At 41.5% G+C, this 19,797-nt stretch overlaps 1 protein-coding gene across 1 annotated transcript in view; it reads left to right on the top strand.

Moving 5' to 3' along the window:
• The window catches only part of loxl1 (lysyl oxidase-like 1), a 120,480-nt gene that overhangs the window by 77,590 nt on the left and 23,093 nt on the right, over positions 1-19,797 (top strand). The window contains exon 4 of the mRNA XM_073025049.1: positions 19,020-19,176. Within this exon, the coding sequence (XP_072881150.1) occupies positions 19,020-19,176 (157 nt within the window). The remainder of the gene's footprint in view (positions 1-19,019; positions 19,177-19,797) is intronic.

Below are 19,797 nucleotides of genomic sequence, written 5' to 3'. Positions count from 1 at the left end.
GCGTGTACTTGAAATTGCAGCTAGCACGTTTACAATCAATGAAAATTTGAAATAATGCAAGCATTTTCTGGTTGGGTAATTTTTTGCTTCTGCTCTGAATTCCTTCTAGATCTGTTCAGGTTTTTCCTAGGATTTGGGAATAATAATTTATAAACACATACTGTATACTAGTCATGGTACAATGAACAAAATGTGGTTTAACACTTGACTTGGAAGCTTTTGACTTTATCTGATGGTGACTTAAACCATATTTACGTTTGCTGACGACACCACTGTCATTGCCTGGATCGAAGGTGGTGATGAATTAGCATGTAGGAGGGAGATTGAAAATCTGAGTCGGACCACAACAGCAACCTCTCACTCAATGGCAGCAAGACCAAGGAGCTGATTATTGATTTCAGAAGGAAGAGACTGGAGGTCCATGTGCCAGCCCTCATCAGGCGATCAGAGGTGGTGAGGGTCAGCAACTTTAAATTCCTCGGCATTATCATCTTATAGGATCTGCCCTGGATCCTGCACATTAGTTCAAAGTTTAAAAAGTAAATTTATTACCAAAGTAAGCACGTCACCATATACAACCGTGAGATGTTTTCTTGCAGGCATGCTCAGCAAATCCAAGAATCATGATAGAATCAATGAAAGACTGCATCTAACAGCGAGGACAAACAACCAATGTGCAAAAGCCAGCAAGCTGTTCAAGTAAAAAAGAGAAATAATAATAAGAAAGAAAGAGTAATTATTTAGAACATGAAATGAAGAGACCTTAAAGTGAGACAATAGGTTATGTGAATAGCTCACTGATGGGGCAAGTGAAGTTGATTGAATTTACTCCCACTGGATAAAGTGCCTGATGGTTGAGGGGTAGTAAACTGTTCATGTACCTGGGGGTATGAGTCCTGAGACTCCTGTACCACCTTCCTGAAGGCAGCAGTGAGAAGAGAGCAAGATTTGGGTGATGGGAATCCCTGATGATGGATGCTGCTTTCCTGTGACAGCACCCTTGTAGATGTGCTCAATGGTGGGGAGGACTTTACCTGTGATGTACTGGGCTGTATCCCCTGCTTTTTGTAGGACTTTCTGTTCAAGGGCATTGGTGTTTCCATGATGCTACCGGTCAATATATTCTCAACCACACATTTATGGAATTTTGTCAGTGTTTTAGATGTCATGCAGAATCTTCACAAAACTTCTAAGGAAGCAGAGGCATGAAATCCCGCAACCCCCCGTCACCCTGTGATTTCAGTCTCTGAGGTCAAATTGAGAACATCCTTCCAGAGGGTAAAGCTATGGAAAGCATCTGGTCCAGCAAAGTACTAAAGACCTGTGCTGACCAACTGCCTGGAGTTTTCACCGATATCTCTAACCCCTCGCTTCGGCAGGTGCCTTGGAAAAACATGGTAACCTGCCTCAATGACTATCATCCCATAGCATTTACATCCACTGTGACAAAGTGCTTTGAGAGGTTGTGATGAAACACATCAACTCCTGCCTGAGAAGCGACTTGGATTTGCTCCAGTTTGCCAACTGGCACACTAGGACCACAGCAGATGCCACTTCATTGGCTCTTCATTCAACTCTGGACAACAATACTGCATACATCAGGGTGCTCTTTATTGACTACAGCTTGGCTTTCAATACTAACATCCCCTCAAAACGAATAAATAAGCTTCGAGACCTTTGCCTCAATACCTCCTTGTGCAATTGGTTCCTCAGTTTCCTGACTTGCAGACCCCAGTCAGTTTGGATTGGCAACAACATCTCCTCTACAATCTTCATCAGCACAGGTGCACCACAAGGCTGTGTGCTTAGCCCCCTGCTCTACTCGCTTTGTACTTATGACTGTGAGGCTAAGCATTGCTCCAATGCCATATTTAAGTTTGCTGATGACACCACTATCATTGGCTGAATCAAAGTTGGTGACAAATCAGCATAGAGGAGGGGGATTGAAACTCTCACTGTGTGGTGCCACAACAGCAACCTCACACTCAGTGTCAGCAAGACCAAAGAGTTCTTTATTGACTTCAGGAGGAGGAAGTGCACGGTCCATGAGTTAGTCCTCATTGGGGGTTCAGAGTTGGAGAAAGTCAGCAACTTTAAATTCCTCGGTGTTATCACTTCAGAGGACGTGTCCTGGGCCCAGCACGTAAGGCAGCGCTTCCACTTCCTAAGAAGTTTGCGAAGATTCGGCATGACATCTAATAGTTTGACTAACTTCTATAGAAGTGTAGTGGAGGGTATATTGACTAGTCACATCATAACCTGGTATAGAAACACCAGTGCCTTGAACAGAAAATCCTGCAAAAAGTAGTGGATTTGGCCCAGTCCATCACAGTTAAAACCCTCCCCTCTGTGTATTTGCACAGTTTGCTATCTTTTGCACATTGGTTGTTATCTGTCTTGTGGCTGTGATCTTACATTGATTCTATTAAGTTTCTTGGATTTACTGAGTATGCCCACAATTAAACGAATCTGAAGATTGTGTGTGGTGACATGTATGTACTTTGATAAAGACAACCGGGAGTCAGTAAACCACAAGACACACTCAGTGTTTTAGGAGCAGCTTCTTCCCGTCCACAAACAGATTGAATTAGAGTAGGATCAATGCAAGTAGGTGTTTGATGGTCAGAGTGAACCTGGTGGCCAAGGATCCTGTTCCCACGCTGTATAACTTTGTGACAGGATTAATATTAATGTTGAGTCCCTCTGTATTTATGGGATGAAGCATTTCTAACTAAATGCAGTACAGTTCACATGAGCTGCACAGTTGAAGTACAGATTTTCCAGTTTCATCAATTTAGTATATTTTCACAGGGAAAAAAAACAAAATGGTTTTCCTTTGGAACAATTGAAATTGCTCAGCTTGGAACTATCTTGCTTTTAAAGCCAAGGGAAATGTTATTACCTTGTTACAAGATTGACTATAACATTAGTTGGCATCAATACGTTTAATCCTTTAATGCTGTCAGTTTAAGCATTTACTATACAAATCGCTCAGTGAGAGTGCTTTGATATTCCATAAAGCAATCCTAATTTCCACATGCATTATTCAGTCATTTTTCAACAAAGAAACTTGTGTGCTATCCTCCTGTATCACAGTTGGGAATTGGGTGTTGGACCAGTCAGAATCAGGTTTATTATCACATATGTTGTGAAATTTGTTGTTTTGCAGCAGCAGTACATTGCAATACTCTAAACAATACTATACGTTACAGTAAGATATATGTGTGTATATATAAATATAATAAATTTGTAGTTCAAAAAGAGAGCAAAGTAGTGAAGTAGCATTTATGAGTTCACTCTGCTGACCCACGACTGTGCTGCAAAACACAGCTCGAACCACATCATCAAGTTCGCTGATGACACGACCGTGGTGGATCTCATCAGCAAGAACGACATGTCAGCTTACAGAGAGGAGGTGCAGTGGCTAACGGACTGGTGCAGAGCCAACAATCTGTCTCTTAATGTGAACAAAACAAAAGAGATGGTTGTTGACTTCAGGAGGGCACAGAGCGACCACTCCCTGCTGAACATCGACGGCTCCTCAGTAGAGATCGTAAACAGCACCAAATTTCTTGGTGTTCACCTGATGGAGAATCTCACCTGGTCCCTCAACACCAGCTCCATAGCAAAGAAAGCCCAGCAGCGTCTCTACTTTTGCGAAGGCTGAGGAAAGTCCATCTCCCACCCCCCACCCTCATCACATTCTACAGGGGTTGTATTGAGAGCATCCTGAGCAACTGCATCACTGCCTGGTTCAGAAATTGCACCATCTCGGATCGCAAGACCCTGCAGAGGATAGTGAGGTCAGCTGAGAAGATCATTGGGGTCTCTCTTCCTGCCATCACGGACATTTACACTACACGCTGCATCCGCAAAGGAAACAGAATTATGAAGGACCACATGCACCCCTCATACAATCTCTTCTCCCTCCTGCCGTCTGGGAAAAGGCTCCAAAGCATTTGGGCTCTCACGACCAGACTATGTAACAGTTTCTTCCCCCAAGCTATCAGACTCCTCAATACCCGAAGCCTGGACTGACACCTTGCCCTACTGTCCTGTTTATTATTTATTGTAATGCCTGCACTGTTTTCGTGCACTTTATGCAGTCCAGTGTAGGTGTGTAGTCTAGTGTAGCTTTCTCTGTGTTGTTGTTTTTTATTACATAGTTCAGTCTAGTTTTTTGTACTGAGTCATGTAACACCGCGGCCCTGAAAAACGTTGTCTCATTTTTACTATACACTGTACCAGCAGTTATGGTCGAAATGACAATAAAAGTTGACTTGACTTGATGGACCATTCAGAAATCTGATTGTGGAGATGAAGGAGCTGTTCCTAAAACATCGAATGTGGATCTTCAGGCTCCTGGACCTCGTCCCTGATTGTAGTAATGAGAAGAGAGCATGTCCTGGGTGGTTGTCACTTTAGATCAATTGGTTAGGTTGCAGGGGAAAGAACTTAAGAGTGAAATGAACTGAGGAAACATTTTGTCATTTAGAGAGCGGTTGTAATCTGGAGTGCACTGTTTAGGAAGGTGGTGGAGATGGCTGCTCTCATGACGTTTAAGAAGCATCTTGAATCGCCAAGGTATGATAGGCTATGAACTGGGTGATGGGTTCATATGGACTGGTTGGTGGGCAGCAGGGCCTGTTTCTATGTTGTCTATGAGAATACGAGTTGTTATACAGTCTGTTTGTCCTTCTGTTTTGTCAGAGGAGCAAAGTATGGTTGGTTGGGAAAGAAAGCCCATGCGGTCATGGGGAGAATGTACAAACTCCTAACAGATAGTGCTGGAATTGTACTCCAACTGCGATGCCCCAAGCTGTAATAGTGTCATGCTAACTGCAACGCTACTGTGGTTTGGAGAGAACTTCATGGACCTTTATCACCCATGGCCTAAAAGGGTGGTTGAGGGTGAAATCCTCAAAGTATTCAAGAACTGCATGGATGAAATGGCAAGTGTAACCTACAAATCTGTGGACTGGGCAGTAGGTTTGTTCTTGGGAGCATGAATCAGCAATGTAACCAATCTTACTTTCACAAATGAGATATCTGCAGATGCTGGAAATCTGAACAACACACACAAAATGTTGGAGGAATTCAGCATGCCAGACAGCTTCATTGGAAAAGAGTACAGTCGATGTTTCGGGCCGAGAGCCTTCAGCAGGACTAGAGAAAAAAAGATGGGGATTCCTCATCCCTTTTTCCCTCTGTCACTTTTTCTCCTTGCTTGCCCGTCGCCACCTTATCACCTTACCTGCCCATTGCCAACATTTCACCCAGCATGTTGTCACGGACAGCATTGTACTCTCAGCTCTTGCAATTCTTTCAAGGTCGTCTTAAGCATAGCCAACGTTGTAATGCAGGAAGGGCAGAAGTCAGTCAAGCTGTCATAAACAACAATGCAGCATGGATCAAATAATCTACTTCTCTAGCATTTGACTGTAGACTAAATATCAGAGAGCGGCATCATCTTTGAAGTAGTACCAATCGTTTTTCACACTCACCTGTAAGAGAAGAAGGGGCATTGATTTAATATTGTATCCAGAACTGACATCTCTCTCGCTGTATCAATATGGATAAAAGATTGTACAGTTTGTGCCAATCCATTTTAACTCTTTGCCCAAAGTCACAGTAACATACAAAAAGAGATAGAGAAGCCCCAGCAACTAAATTGCTAGCCATTGCGCAGGAGAGAATGAAGACGGTGAAGCAACATAATCTACAATTGATTTGGATGATGGAATTGATGGATTCATTGCAAAGTTTGCAGACGATATGAAGATAGGTAGTTTTGAGGATGTAGAAAGGCTACAGAAGGACTTGGATTAAGAGAATGGGCAAAGGAGTGGCAGACAGAATACAGTGTTGGAAAGTGTATAGTCATGCACTTCAGTAAACGGAATGAAAGGGTTGACTATTTTCTAAATGGAGAGAAAATATAAAAATCGGAGGTGCAAAGGGACTTGGGAATCTTTGTGCAGGATTCCCAAAAGGTTAATTTCCAAGTTGAGTCTGGTGAGGAAGAGAAATGAGATGCCAGCATAACTTTCAAGAGGACCGAAGTAGAAAACCAAAGATGTAATGTTGAAACTTTTTAAAGCAATGGTGAGGCTTCATGTGGAGTAATGTGAGCAGTTTTGGGCCCCTTAGAAAGGATGTGCTGAAAATGGAGAGGGTTCAAAGGAGGTTCATGAAAATGATTCAAGGATTGAATGGTTTGTCACATGAAGAGAATTTGATGGCTCTGGGCCTGTATTTACTAGAATTCAGAACAATAAGGGGTGACCTCATTGAAATCTATCAAATGGTGAAAGGCTTTGATAGAGTGGATATGGAGAGGATGTTTCCTGTGTTGGAGGAGTCTAAAACTAGACGACACAGCCTCAAAATAATGGGTGTCCTTTTAAAATGGAGATGAAAAGGAATTTATTTAGTCAGAGGGTGGTGAATTTGTTGAAATTGTTGCCACAGGCACCTGTGGAGGCCAAGTCTTTAAGGCAGAGCTTGATATATTCTCGATTGGTCAGGGCATGAAGGGATACCGGGAGAAGGTGGGAGATTGGAGCTGTCAGGAAAAATGGATTGGCCATGGTGAAATGGCGGAGCAGACCTGATGGGCTAAATGGCCTAATTCTGCTCTTATATATGATGGTTTTAATTATAATCCGTATCTAACGCTGAAATGGGAAGCCAGAGGTTGTACTGACTACAGAACTAGTGAGTGGTTTCATATCCTTCTGGGATACTGGAGTAGCAGTCTATGTTTCTATACTGGGGCAGAGTCATTCTCATAACCCTCTGATTCACAGGGGAGGGATACTACTACCAAATAAGTCACAAGCAACTCTCCATTGAGCCACCCATTGTAAGCACTAAACGGTAGTAAATTCCAGTGAGTTGTCAGTAACATTCAATCTCCCAAGAAAAACTGAGCCGCAACCCTGAATCACAATAGTGCAGCTTTTCCTCTTGGCTGAGGAGTTTGCAGACCATCCATAATTATGCAAAGCCAAGACTGCAAGCTATGTAAAATATTTGTCACAAACAAGTCAAAAGTTCACTACCACAAAGGCTGAACTGTATCAATGTAGATAAAAGATTTTGCAGTTTCTGCCAATCATTCTAACTCTTTGCCCAAAGTCATGATAACTAATAAAGGGACAGAGAAGCCTCTGTAACTGAATTGTTAGCCATTGTGTAGGAGAGAATGAAACTGGGTCAGCAATCTAACCTCTCTAATGCAGAAATGGGAAGCCAGACGTTGTACTGACTGCCGGAATTAGTGAGTGGTTTCAGATCTTTGTAGTGTCCTTGATGCAGCATTTATCCACTTGAAAAGAGACTGGTGTATTTATTTTGGATTGATACACGTGCTTATGAGCCATTCTGCTAACGTAGGGCCTCACCATGCAGGGCAGGCAGGGAATAGGAAGAACAATGCTGGTGGACAGCAGGGAGAGCAACATGCAAGGAGATTGTAGAGTGAGAAAGAGATTGAAACACATTCCCGGTGCAGCATTTTGATCTGTAACGTTGACAGTTCCTTCCCCCTCCTCCATAGACGCTGTTCGGCCCGCTACGTTCCTCCAGAATCAGTTACTCCGTATCGTAACGTCTGCAGACTCTTGTGGCTTCACTGAAAATATTTTGGTTTGGTCAGACCCAATTTTACATCAAAGGAGCATCTCTGCTGCTTGCAGATTACCCATGCTTCCATTTAACATGAATGCAGTGGAGAATTAGGTGAGGGGGAAAAAGACAATATACCTCACATTTTACTCCCAGTCGGTCACATTCAACACACTCTACAACAGCGACAAAGTCTTGTTCATTGTCTCTCCACCCTTCCATTAACTTTGAATTCTGAGGCAGTTTTCATTGTGTACAGCTTTATCTCCATAGATGGAGAATGAATTTCTGAGCTATTATTCATAATCTTTCCTCTGACTATTTAGCATACTAAGCGCATTTAAAATCACTTGTCCAATTTGAATGAATGGGAACTCAGAACTTGTACCTTTGGGCATTTAAAATTAAAAGGGAGTGGAGGGATAATGAAGACTGAACATATTAGGTGGTTCAATTCTAAAGGATGTGCAGGAACAGAGGGACATATGAGACTTCGGATGTCTCGCTGTAAACTGATTTTTCCCTAAGTCAAATGTGTCAGTTTTCTGTAGCTAACCATATTGCTTTGCGTACAGTTCATAGAATTCATTAATTTCATCAAATATTCACCATTACATCCAGTTGCTAATGAATAATAAAGCTATTTCTTATTATTACTGCCGTGAAAAATAATTTGAAAATTTATGGGATCAATGCTGTCCACCAGCATTGTTCTACCTATTCCCTGCCTGCCCTGCATGGTGAGGCCCTACGTTAGCAGAATGGCTCATATGCACGTGTATCAATCCAAAATAAATACACCAGTCTCTTTTCAAGTGGATAAATGCTGCATCAAGGACACTACAAAGATCTATAAGGCTGGATTTCTGTAAACTGGGTCTTCTGCAGCCTGAGGAATCCCTGTACTCCCAACTGCAAGCTCATTGGTTGATGGAAGATCCAACCCAGAACAATGAACAGTGGACCTTCTGAAGGCAGCTCACTCCACAAATGCTACAGGCTTCCAATTTACTATTGTGCAGATCCTCAGGATGCTGGCAAAGTTTGGTCTTGTTTGCTGATGTCCCTGCATCAGGCCCAAATAATCTTCTCATTCGGTCTATGAGCATTACTGATTGATCTAAGCCATTAACTCTGTTTCTCTTTCCACAGAAGCTGCCTGTCTGCATGATTATTTCCAGCATCTCTGTTTGATAACTTTTTGTGGATGCGATGTAGCTCCTGGTCAATTACGTTTGTTTACTTTTTATTTTTTTGTCACTTGGATTAGGGAAAAAATACCAAGTGTTTCTTTCTTTGGATTGGACTTGGAATAACCTCATGCTTCCCCAGACTGAGTTTAATCTGAAATGCTTTATCCTCACAAACTTATCTTGTATCTATCCCCATGTGAGGGTGGTGAATCTGTGGAATACATTGCCACAGGTGTCTGTAATGGTCAAGCCATTGAGCATACTTTAAACAAAGGTCAATAGGTTCTTGATTAATAAGGGCATCAAATGCCACAGAGAAAAGGCAGGAGAATGAGATTGAGAGGGAAAATACATCAGCCATGATTGAACAGTGGAGCGGACTCGATGATCCAAACAGCCTAATTCTGCTGCTCTGTCTGTGGTCTTATAGAAAACACTCAGTGACTGAGGATGCATTGTCTGCGGTGTAATGTCATCCCAAATAGCTGCCCCCTTCTCCTAAATTGGCCCCTCTTTGTTTTGCATCCTCTACACTAGTGAAATGGCCTCTACCTTTCTAATTTATATATTTCAGTGAGATCATTCCTCATCTTATAAAGTACAGTATGTGTAGGACAGTCTTGTCACTCCAGGACACCTTCGTGCCCGCTCTATATAATTTAAGTCTATGTCAAGTGAATTTATTATCAAAGTACATATATGTTACCATATACTACAGGTACCTTGAGATTAATTTTCTTGCAGTCATTCCCAGGAAAATAAAGATATAGAATAGAATCTATGAAAACCTATATGTAAAAAAAAGTCTGACAAACAACCAGTGTGCAATATAATAAAAAGAATACTGAGAACATGAGACGTAGAGTCCTTGAAAGTGAGTCTGTAGGTCATGAATCAGTTCAGATAAGTGGCAACCTGCCCTAGTCAAGTGGAAAAATTGAACAAGTAGGCTATACTTTTAGAGGTGATCATATTGAAAGAAATAAGCTGAGTAGGCTGTCAGGTTTTAAAAAAACTAGGGAGCACAGACTCAGAATAAAGAGTTGGCCATTGGAGACAGGTAAAGATTAATTTCTTCACTGAGAAATTCTACGCAGAGGCTGTAGATCCAGTGGGGTTGCTCAGTTACCAATTAGTAATAGAATTAAGAGAGATAGGAGAGACTGCAGATTGTGGAATATAGAGCATAACAGCAACTGAGGAACTGGTTATGTCAGGCCACATTTATAGAGAGAAATAGATGGTCAGTGTTTTGAGTTGTGAACCATCATTGGGATTGGAGTAATAGAATTGAGGTGAAAAGAACCAAAGCATACGATCAGCCTCCTACTAAATGGTGGAGTCAAATTGAGGGGCCATTTACCTTCTCCCTTCCTGCAATGATTATCCTAACTGTCCTTATACAACACATACAGTGGCATGCAAAAGTCTGGGCACCCCTGGTCAAAATTTCTGTTACTGTGAATAGTTAAGTGAGTAGAAGATGAACTGATCTCCAAAAGTCATAAAGATGAAACATTCTTTTCAACATTTTAAGCAAGATTAGTGTATTATTTTTGTTTTGTACAATTTTCGAGTGGAAAAAAGGAAAAGGAGCATCATGCAAAAGTTTGGGCACCCCAAGAGATTTGAGCTCTCAGATAACTTTTACCAAAGTCTCAGACGTTAATTAGCTTGTTAGGGCTATGGCTGTTCACAGTCATCATTAGGAAAGGACAGGTGATGCAAATTTCAAAGCTTTATAAATACTCTGAATCCTCAAACCTTGTCCTAACAATCAGTAGCCATGGGCTCCTCTAAGCAGCTGCCTAGCACTCTGAAAATTAAAATAAATGATGCCCACAAAGCAGGAGAAGGCTAGAAGAAGATAGCAAAATGTTTTCAGGTAGCTGTTTCCTCAGTTTGTAATGTAATTAAGAAAATGACAGTTAACAGGAATGGTGGAGGTCAAGTTGAGGTCTGGAAGACCAAGAAAACTTTCCAAGAGAACTGCCTGTAGGATTGCTAGAAAGGCAAATCAAAACCCCCGTTTGACTGCAAAAGACCTTCAGGAAGATTTAGCAGACTCTGGAGTGGTGGTGCACTATTCTGTTGTGTAGTGACACCTGCACAAATATGACCTTCACAGAAGAGTCATCAGAAGAAAATCTTTCCTGCGTCCTCACCAGAAAATTCAGCATCAGGAACATTTAAACAAGCCTGATGTATTTTGGAAACAGGTCCTGTGAACTGATGAAGAACTTTTTGGCTGCAGTGAGCAAAGGTATGTTTGGAGATAAAAGGGTGCAGAATTTCATGAAAAACACCTCTCCAACTGTTAAGCACAGGGGTAGATCGATCATGCTTTGGGCTTGTGTTGAAGCCAGTGGCACAGGGAACATTTAACTGGTAAAGGGAAGAATGAATTCATTTAAATACCAGCAAATTCTGGAAGCAAACTTCACACTGTCTGTAAAAATAAAAAGCTGAAGATGAAAAGAGGATGGCTTCTACAACAGGATAATGATCCTAAACACACCTCAAAATCCACATTGAACTACCTGAAGAGGCACAAGCTGAAGGTTTTGTCATGGTGCCTCACAGTCCCCTGACCTAAACATCATCGAAAATCTGTGGATACACCTCAAAAGAGCCGTGCATGTAAGACGACCCAAGAATCTCACAGAACCAGAAGACTTTTGCAGGGAAGAATGGGCAAACATCCCCCAAACAAGAATTGAAAGACTCTTAGCTGGCTACAGAATGCGTTTGTGAGCTGTGATACTTCCCAAAGGGGTTGTTAGTAAGTACTGACCATGCAGGGTGCCCAAACTTTTGCTTCAGGCCCTTTTCCTTTTTTGTTATTATGAAACTGTAAAAGATGAAATTAAAAAAAGTAATCTTGCTTAAAATATTAAAGAAATGTGTCATCTTTAACTTTACACCTTTTGGAAATCAGGTCATCTTTTATTTGCTTAGTTATTCACAGTAGCGGAGATTTTGACCAGAGGTGCCCAATCTTTTGCATGCCGCTGTATAGTGCAAAGACTCACAAGGTATAGAATTCAGCTCATCGATTGGCTTTGTTAGCTGAATATGCTTCCCCTTTTCTGACTGGCAGTAGGAAATTCTCCTCTCAGACAAATCCAACTTACTGAATGTCCCCAGCAGCTCCTTATGAGATCATTAGAAGGCGGATAATGTTGGCACCAGGTCATTGTTTCTCTTGCCAGCTGTATTGAGGAAAACATTTTGTGCATGTTCTCCATGCGTCATAGTGTTAGTGGAGGGGAAGAGAAGTTCCTTTCAAGCTGTCATCACTTTTTGTGCCAAGTGGTCTTGCTTTCCAAGTCAAACATTCCTATCAGTATGGTCCTTATGTTTGTTATAACCCAGCACACAACTGGACTGGATGATAACGGTTCTACTCTTTTGATCAAATTTAAAGATATTGTCCTCAGGATGTATTATCTAGCTTGTTGTGGTATGCATTGCGCAAGCAGAGAGCTTTATACAATAGCCTATATCTCACCTTTTGTTTCTCTGTCAGAGAATGATGCATATTTTTATTCCATTGTCATAGGCATTTTCCAAGTATTGCACTCCGTTCCTCAGAAAATTAAGTATGTACTAAATAATCTGTGATTGGAAATTTTTCAACACCACCAATGCTGACTTCATTTCTAAAGTACTTGCTATCTTTACAATCATGAACAGCAGCACTTGTGCTGGAGGAGCTCAGTAGGTCAGGAAGCATCTACGGAGGGAAATGGGCAGAGAACACTTTGGGGAGAGAACCTTTATCAGGACTGAAAGATTGAGGGGAAGGGGCTTGATAGAAAGGTAGAGGGAAGAGGTGGAGCAAGAGCTAGCCAGTGATAGGTGGACATAGTTGAGGAGGAGGAGGGAAAAGTGGGATTAGCGGATGGGGGGGTGATTGTTGGAAGCAGCAAAGTTCGGTAGGTGATGGAATCTGATAGGAAAGGAAGGTCGCTCCCTTTGCTCCTCTTTATGGTGGCCATCTTCCCTCTTTCTTTCAGTACAGATAAAGGGTCTTGACCCAAAACATTGATAATCCATTTCCCTCCATAGATGCTGCCTGGCTGCAGAGTTTCTCCAGTGCCTTGTGTGTAGTCCCAGATTCCAGCATCTTCAGTTGTTTGTCTCCAATTGGCTTTAAAACCCTTTTGAGTTGTGTTGATAAAATGTGAGACTCACATTAGGAATTTAATTCTTTCTTTTTCACTACACCAAAGAACAGATTACTAGCAAATTTATTGCTTCCTGTGTAATGGCTCACCTCTAGAAATGTTGTCAGTCACACTCATTAACATTGACCTTCACGTTTGCCAATGAGTTGGAGGCTTCTCTTCCGAAAGGATTTACTCAGCCAATTGCAATATCTATCTCACATCCGCTACAGCCAACACTTCAAATAGAAGCAGAATTATTTTGCCAAATTACTTTGAATGGAGGAAAGTTTAATCATGTAAATTATATCCATAAGTTTAGACCCAGCATGAAAACTGGCTTCTTCACTGGCAGGTATTGAGGAGAAAGTCTTCCATTTAGTATTTCTGGATGCAGCTGGCAAAAGGCATAAGAAAATAAAAGACCAGTCAGCTCCTCAAGCCTGACCTGCCATTCAATATGATCATGGCTGATATGCCTTCATTTCCTCATTTCATATTCCTATTGCCTTCAATTCCGCAATCTTTGAAAAATGTAGCTAGCACCCCTTTAAATAACCCCAATGAACCCATTTCTCTAAGTCGTGGAGTCATAGAAAAGTCCAGCACTGAAATAGGCTCTTTGGCCCATCTAGTCTGTGCTGATCCATTTAAACTGCCTACTCCCATTGACCTTCATACCCCTAACCATCCATGTACCTATCCAAACTTCACATAAACGTTGAAATTGAGCTCGCATGCACCACTTTCGTTGGCAGCTTGTTTCACACTCATACACCTCTAAGCGAAGAAGTTGCCTCTCATGTTTCTCGTAAACTTTTCACCTTTCACCCTTAACTCATGATCTCTGGTTGTAGTGCTACTTAACCTTTGGGGTAGAGAATTCCAGAGATTCGCCATGCTCACCGAGAAGTTCTGACGCGTCATGTTGTTAAATAACTCTCTAAACTTGGAGCAATGTTCGCACACTCAAGATTCTCCCGCTAGTGGAGATATCTCAGCATTTATCCTGTCATGTCATGTCCTCTCAGATTTTTCTATGCTCCAATAAGATTGCCTTCATTTTCAAAGCTCTTCAAAGATTCTTCTAAATTCAAAAGAATATGGATCCAATGTCTTTAGCCATGTGATGGGGCCATGTTTTCATTCCAGGGTTTAGTGTTCAGTACTGTGCAAAAGTCTTGGAGGGATCTATACCGTATAGCTGAGAGAGAGCTAGTGAGCCTGAGGATTTTGCACAGGACTATATTTGTCAACGTAGAGCAGTGAGTGAGTTTGTAAATCTAGCAGGAGTGAAGGATGTTGGGAGTGATGAGGGTGGAACGCTGTGGGAGAGTTGAGGGACAGGTGACATAGGAGGAGTGCCAGGGCGGTGGGGGAGGGTGCTGTGGGTACTGACAGACACAGCCCTGAGACACCAGGCAAAGTCATTTGATTCAAAATAATTGGTTTATTAATCATTACAGAATGTCTCCCTTTTACTTCCCACTCCCTCCCCTCACCCTTCCCCTTTTCCCAACCATGAGTTTTCTCTCCCTGATCCCTTCACACTTTTGAGTCCAGCATAGAGACCCATGTCAGAATTGGGTTTATCATCACTCACGTATCTCATGAAATTAGATTTTTTGCGGCAGTGCTACAGTGCAATACATAAAGTTACTACAGTATCATGCAAAGATAACCTAGCTATAGGTATGTGCCTAAGACTTTTGCACAGTACTGTAGTATCTTGGAATTAGCTTCACATCTCAAAAATTAGTCTACAGTAGACTTGTTCTTGAAGCCGCTTCCTGCTATTGACTGTGATAGGAAAGTGTTAATGTTCCCTCCAAGCATCTATGTATCTTTGTTCTAGTGCGTCCATCTGTGCACAGTTTATGTGCTAGTGAAGCACTTTGGAACATTAAGATATTCCTGCTGATTGTTTTATTGATACTGTAAAACTGTGTCATGCAAGAAATTGTGTGAACCTACCAAGACATTTTCTTGCGGTAGAAATAAAGGAATCTAAGCATTTTAATGATGCTATTTATGATTCTGACCGTTCATTAAATAAATTTGTACAGCAATGTTTAAAATTAAATAACTAGATTCTTGTAAAAACCCACCTGGTTCACTAATAACTATCAGAGAAGGAAATCTGTCATCTGTACTTAATGTGACCACAGATCCATTGTAATGTTGTTAACTCATAACTGCCTTCTGACGGTGTGAGGTTAGCAGTGAATGCATGGCCTGCCAGTGTCCCAACAGAATGGCGCCTGCATCAAAAAGAGAAAATTAGTTTGTCCTGTATGATATGTTTGATATTTAAATTAATCATTGAGCTGCAGATTTGTAATGATTTAAAGATTTTAATGAGGATGGCTTTATTTGGCACATGTACATTGGAGCATACGCAGAAGTGCATTGTTCAAAGTTCAAAGTAAATTTATTATCAAAGTACTGTATATATTACCATATACGACTCTGAGATTCATTTTCTTGTTGTATTCATAGTAAGTACAAGCACCACAATAAAATCGATGAAAGACTGCACCCGACAGGCCAGGCAATCAATGAAACTGCAAAAAAAGAAAGAAAAATAAAGAAATAATAATCAGGACTGAGTAGTTAGCACAAAAATTATTAAAAATACATAAAAGGCCAACAACTTCAAGGTGAAAAATGTAGAAAGTGCTGAGAAAAACCAGAAAAAATCCAACACATTACAGGATCCTATAGTAGTTTGCACAATCTGATTACTTACGCAGACACAATCAAGTGGTAAACATTTAGAGTCAGACTACCACAAATCATGACTGAGCAGATATTACAGATAGGACAATCCATAATAACCATCCGGATATAGTAATAACAGGATAAACAAGCAAGAACAACTTATTTAATAGATACAGCCATTCCAAACACACACAACTTACAGAAATCAATTTGAAAAACACCAGAAATATGCTGAATTAAGTGAGGAAATTGAAAGATTTTGGAACGCAAGCAAGGCATATATTGTTCCGATTATAATATCTACAACTGGTGTCATCCCAAAGTCACTACACAGTAACATTAATATGCAATATCTTTGTAAATCTTCAGAAAGCCACAATACTAAACACCACTTAGAATATTCTGAAAGTTCCTAGCAATTGACAAATGAGCATGCTTGCCTATGCCTGTACCTCAGATTTTACCAGCTTGGGCTGGGGAAAAATTAATAATAATAATAATAAATGAGCAATCAATATCAACAACTTAAGGTGAAAATTCCTTGAAAGTGAGTCCATAGGTTATGGGAACAGTTCAATGAAGCGGTGAATGAAGTTATAACCCCCCCCCTCCCGTTTCAAGAGCCTAATAGTTTGGGGGGGGGGTGGTGTTAATAACTGTTCCTGAACCTGGTGGTATGGGTCCTGCTGGCAACAGCAAGAAGAAAGCACAGCCTGGATAGAAGGGTTCCTTGATGATGTATTCTGCTTTCTTGTGACAGCACTCCATGTAAGCATGTTCAATGGTGGGAAGGCTTTACCTGTGATGGGCGAGACTGTATCCATTACTTTTTGTAAGCCTTTCTATTCAAAAGCATTGGCGTTTCCATATCAAGCTGTGATGCAGCCGGTCAATATATTCTCCACCACACATCTGTAGAAGTTTGTCAGAGTTTTAGATGACATGCCGAGCTTCATAAACTTCTAAGGAAGTTTGTGTCAATAACTGTCACAGCCCGAGGATACAGAGATCCAGCACAGCTGCAGACCCTTTAGTTCTGAGTCCATGCTGACCATCAATGACCCATTGCATCTACCTTACCCCATTTTATCTTCCTCACATTACCATCAACTCCCCCCAGGTTCTATCACTCACTTCCACACTAGGAATAAGTTCTCTTTAAGCCCATAGGGCGCCGACTGCAGCCTGCCAGAGTTCTCCATCTTGGACCGCAGGTTAATTGGTTTTGTGGCTTCCGCTTTAACCACACGGCGTCATATGTCTTCTAGGTGAATATCCTTCCTCTCCCAGGGATGAGGTCTTTGGAGCTTCTGTTGCTGTTTCTGTAGCTGTCGGTTTTGACAGGATCAGGTTGCTCGGCTCCCACCCAACGCTCCCCCTTTTGCAGCCGTGCTTGGGACCATCCATGGTGGAGTTGGGGGCAAATGAATCATCTAATCTACACACCGTTAGTGTCAGCTGGTGTTCAAATCTCTGGTCCTGAATTTTTGACCTCGTGATATTTCTTTTATTCATTAAGGTAATGGATTATTTCGCACATTGGCACTAGAAGGTAGTCTCGGAAGCCAAGTGCAGCAAAGTTGCTCTGACTACATGGTGCAGTTCCAACATTGGAACAGCAGGGCATTTTGGCAACACTGCAGTAGCTAAGCAAATGTGTACTGGGCTAAGGACAGTCCATTCCCAACGGGTACTGGCTAAGTCTTTTTTAAATTCACATCATACACATTCATAAGTAACACCTTAATGGCCTTATTTCAGAGGCCAAGTAATAAATACAAGATTTTGTATCTGGAATAATGAAAAATTGGTAAATTGGTTTATAATTGTCACATGTACCAAGGTACAATGAAAAGCTTTATTTTGCATGCTATCTACAAATCATTTCATTACTTCTGTGCATTGAGATAGTACAAGGGAAAAGAATAAAAGAATGTGGAATGAAGTGTTGCAGAGAAAGTGTAGACCAGGCAGACAATAAGGTGCAAGGTCATAATGTGGTAGATTATGAGATTAAAAGTCCATATTAACATACTTGGGAGCTAGTCAATAGTCTTAAAACAGCAGGATAGAAGTTGGTGGCACATGCTTTCATGTGTATGTTCTGCCCGATAGGAGATCCGAGAAGGGAGAATGTCTGTTTTACCAAGGCAGCAAGAAGTACAGAGTCCATGGAAGTGAGGCTAGTTTCTGTGATGTGCTGAGCTGTGTCCACAACTTTTTGCAGGTTCTAGTGACCTCAGGCAGATAATTTGGCATACCAGGCCTCCACAGACGCTGCTTGACCTGCTGTGTTTTTCTAGCTGATTGTTGCATTTCATAAGCTAAGTTGGATAAGGTAGCAAATTTGCATCTGTAAAGTACATTAGTGAACCAGATGGACTTAGGTGACAGTCTAATGATTTCATAATCTCCATAACTCAGTCTAGAATTTTAAAATGTTCATGTTAGTTAATGAATTTGAGTTTGTGTCTTAGATCATTAATGGAGTTAGGACAAAGCAACTTGACTTTGTCAAAGCAATTAGATTTGACCAAACTGCAACTAACTAATGAACTGAGCAATAAAGTACTGAGGGACATGGATAGGGTCAATGCACACAGTCTTTTTTCCCCAGCACTGGAGAATCAAGAACTAAAGGGCATAAGGGCATAGGTTTAAGTTGAGAGATGAACTTTTTTATACGGGTTACATATATGGTATGAAGTACCAGAAGAAGCGGTTGAAGCAACTGCAGTAACAAATTTATAAGGCACTTGGATAGATAAACAGGTAGGAAAAATTTAGTAGGATCTGGGTCAAATGCGGGCAAAAGGAGTTAGTTTAGATAGACATCCTGATTGGAATGTATGAATTGCCCCAAATTTATTGCCCATTCCTAATGGCCTTTCAGAAGGAGTTGGGAACCAACTTCATTGTAGTCCTTTTGGGGAAATGTGCTCCCACAATTTCTGCAGGATTTAGATCTAAGGAATGGAAACATATTTCAGACTTTTGATATTGTAGGTCTTGGAGTGGATCTGGCGGGGCGGGGGTGTATACCATGTCTTTGTGGACCTGGACCTTCTTGGTGGTGGAGACTGCAGTGCTGTCAGGGTAGACCTAAGGAATGGTAATGTGTTTCCAACCTGAGATGAAGTGGTACTTGGAGGGAAACTTGCACGTTGTACTATTCTGCCATCCTTAATGCCCTCCACCTTCCTCATAGTAGAGGGTTGCTGGTTTCAGAGGTGCTGGTAGAAATCCAAGCAATGCACATCTTGAATGAAAAGATCTCCGTTAATTTGTGCATTCCCTTCTTTCCCAGGCATTATCACAGCATGGACGAGTTCAGCCATTATGACCTACTGGATGCTGCTACTGGCAGAAAGGTGGCTGAGGGTCACAAGGCCAGTTTTTGCCTGGAGGACACCACGTGCGACTTCGGTCACTTGAAGCGTTACGCCTGCACATCGCACACTCAGGTAGGAAATGCATTTCAAGCTTAAATTTATTGCCAGAGACACCCATACCCAGGGTGCAAATCCCAGGAACATATGCTTTTGGCAGCTGCAGCGCAATACATTACAACCATAAACGTAATAGAAAATATAAATTATCCAAAATAAATGTGACGTTTCTATAGGTTGAGACAGATAAAAAGAGATATAGTCCGAAGTGGCACTGCGGTTTTTCAGGTTGGTTGAAAATCCTGATGGCAGTGGGGAAGAAGGTGGTTAGCCTTGAGGAGTGGGTCTTCAGGACTCTTGTATCTCCTCTGCCTGATGACAGCCTCAAGACAAGGGTGTGGCTCAAATGGTGGAGATCCCTGATAATCAATGTCTGTCCTGAGATGGTAGTGGGAAGGGCTGTACACATGGTGTGACTCCACCACTCTTGGTAGCCTCTTGTGTTTCCTGTGCACTGGAATTTCCATGCCATGCAGTGATGCATTCTACTGTATATCTTTAGAGGTTTATCAGAAAATGACATGCCAAATCTCCTTTAACTTCTAAGGTAGTAGAGATGCTGGTGTGCCTTCTTCATAGGTTCAGACAAATTACCCAAGTTCAAGTTTATTGTTGTCATAGGCATACATACACCAG

Source organism: Hemitrygon akajei, chromosome 21, assembly GCF_048418815.1.
Source record: "Hemitrygon akajei chromosome 21, sHemAka1.3, whole genome shotgun sequence".
Classification (NCBI taxonomy): Eukaryota; Metazoa; Chordata; class Chondrichthyes; order Myliobatiformes; family Dasyatidae; genus Hemitrygon; species Hemitrygon akajei.
The sequence above is the reverse complement of the archived record's forward strand: the minus strand, read 5'-3'. Positions and strand labels throughout refer to the sequence as shown.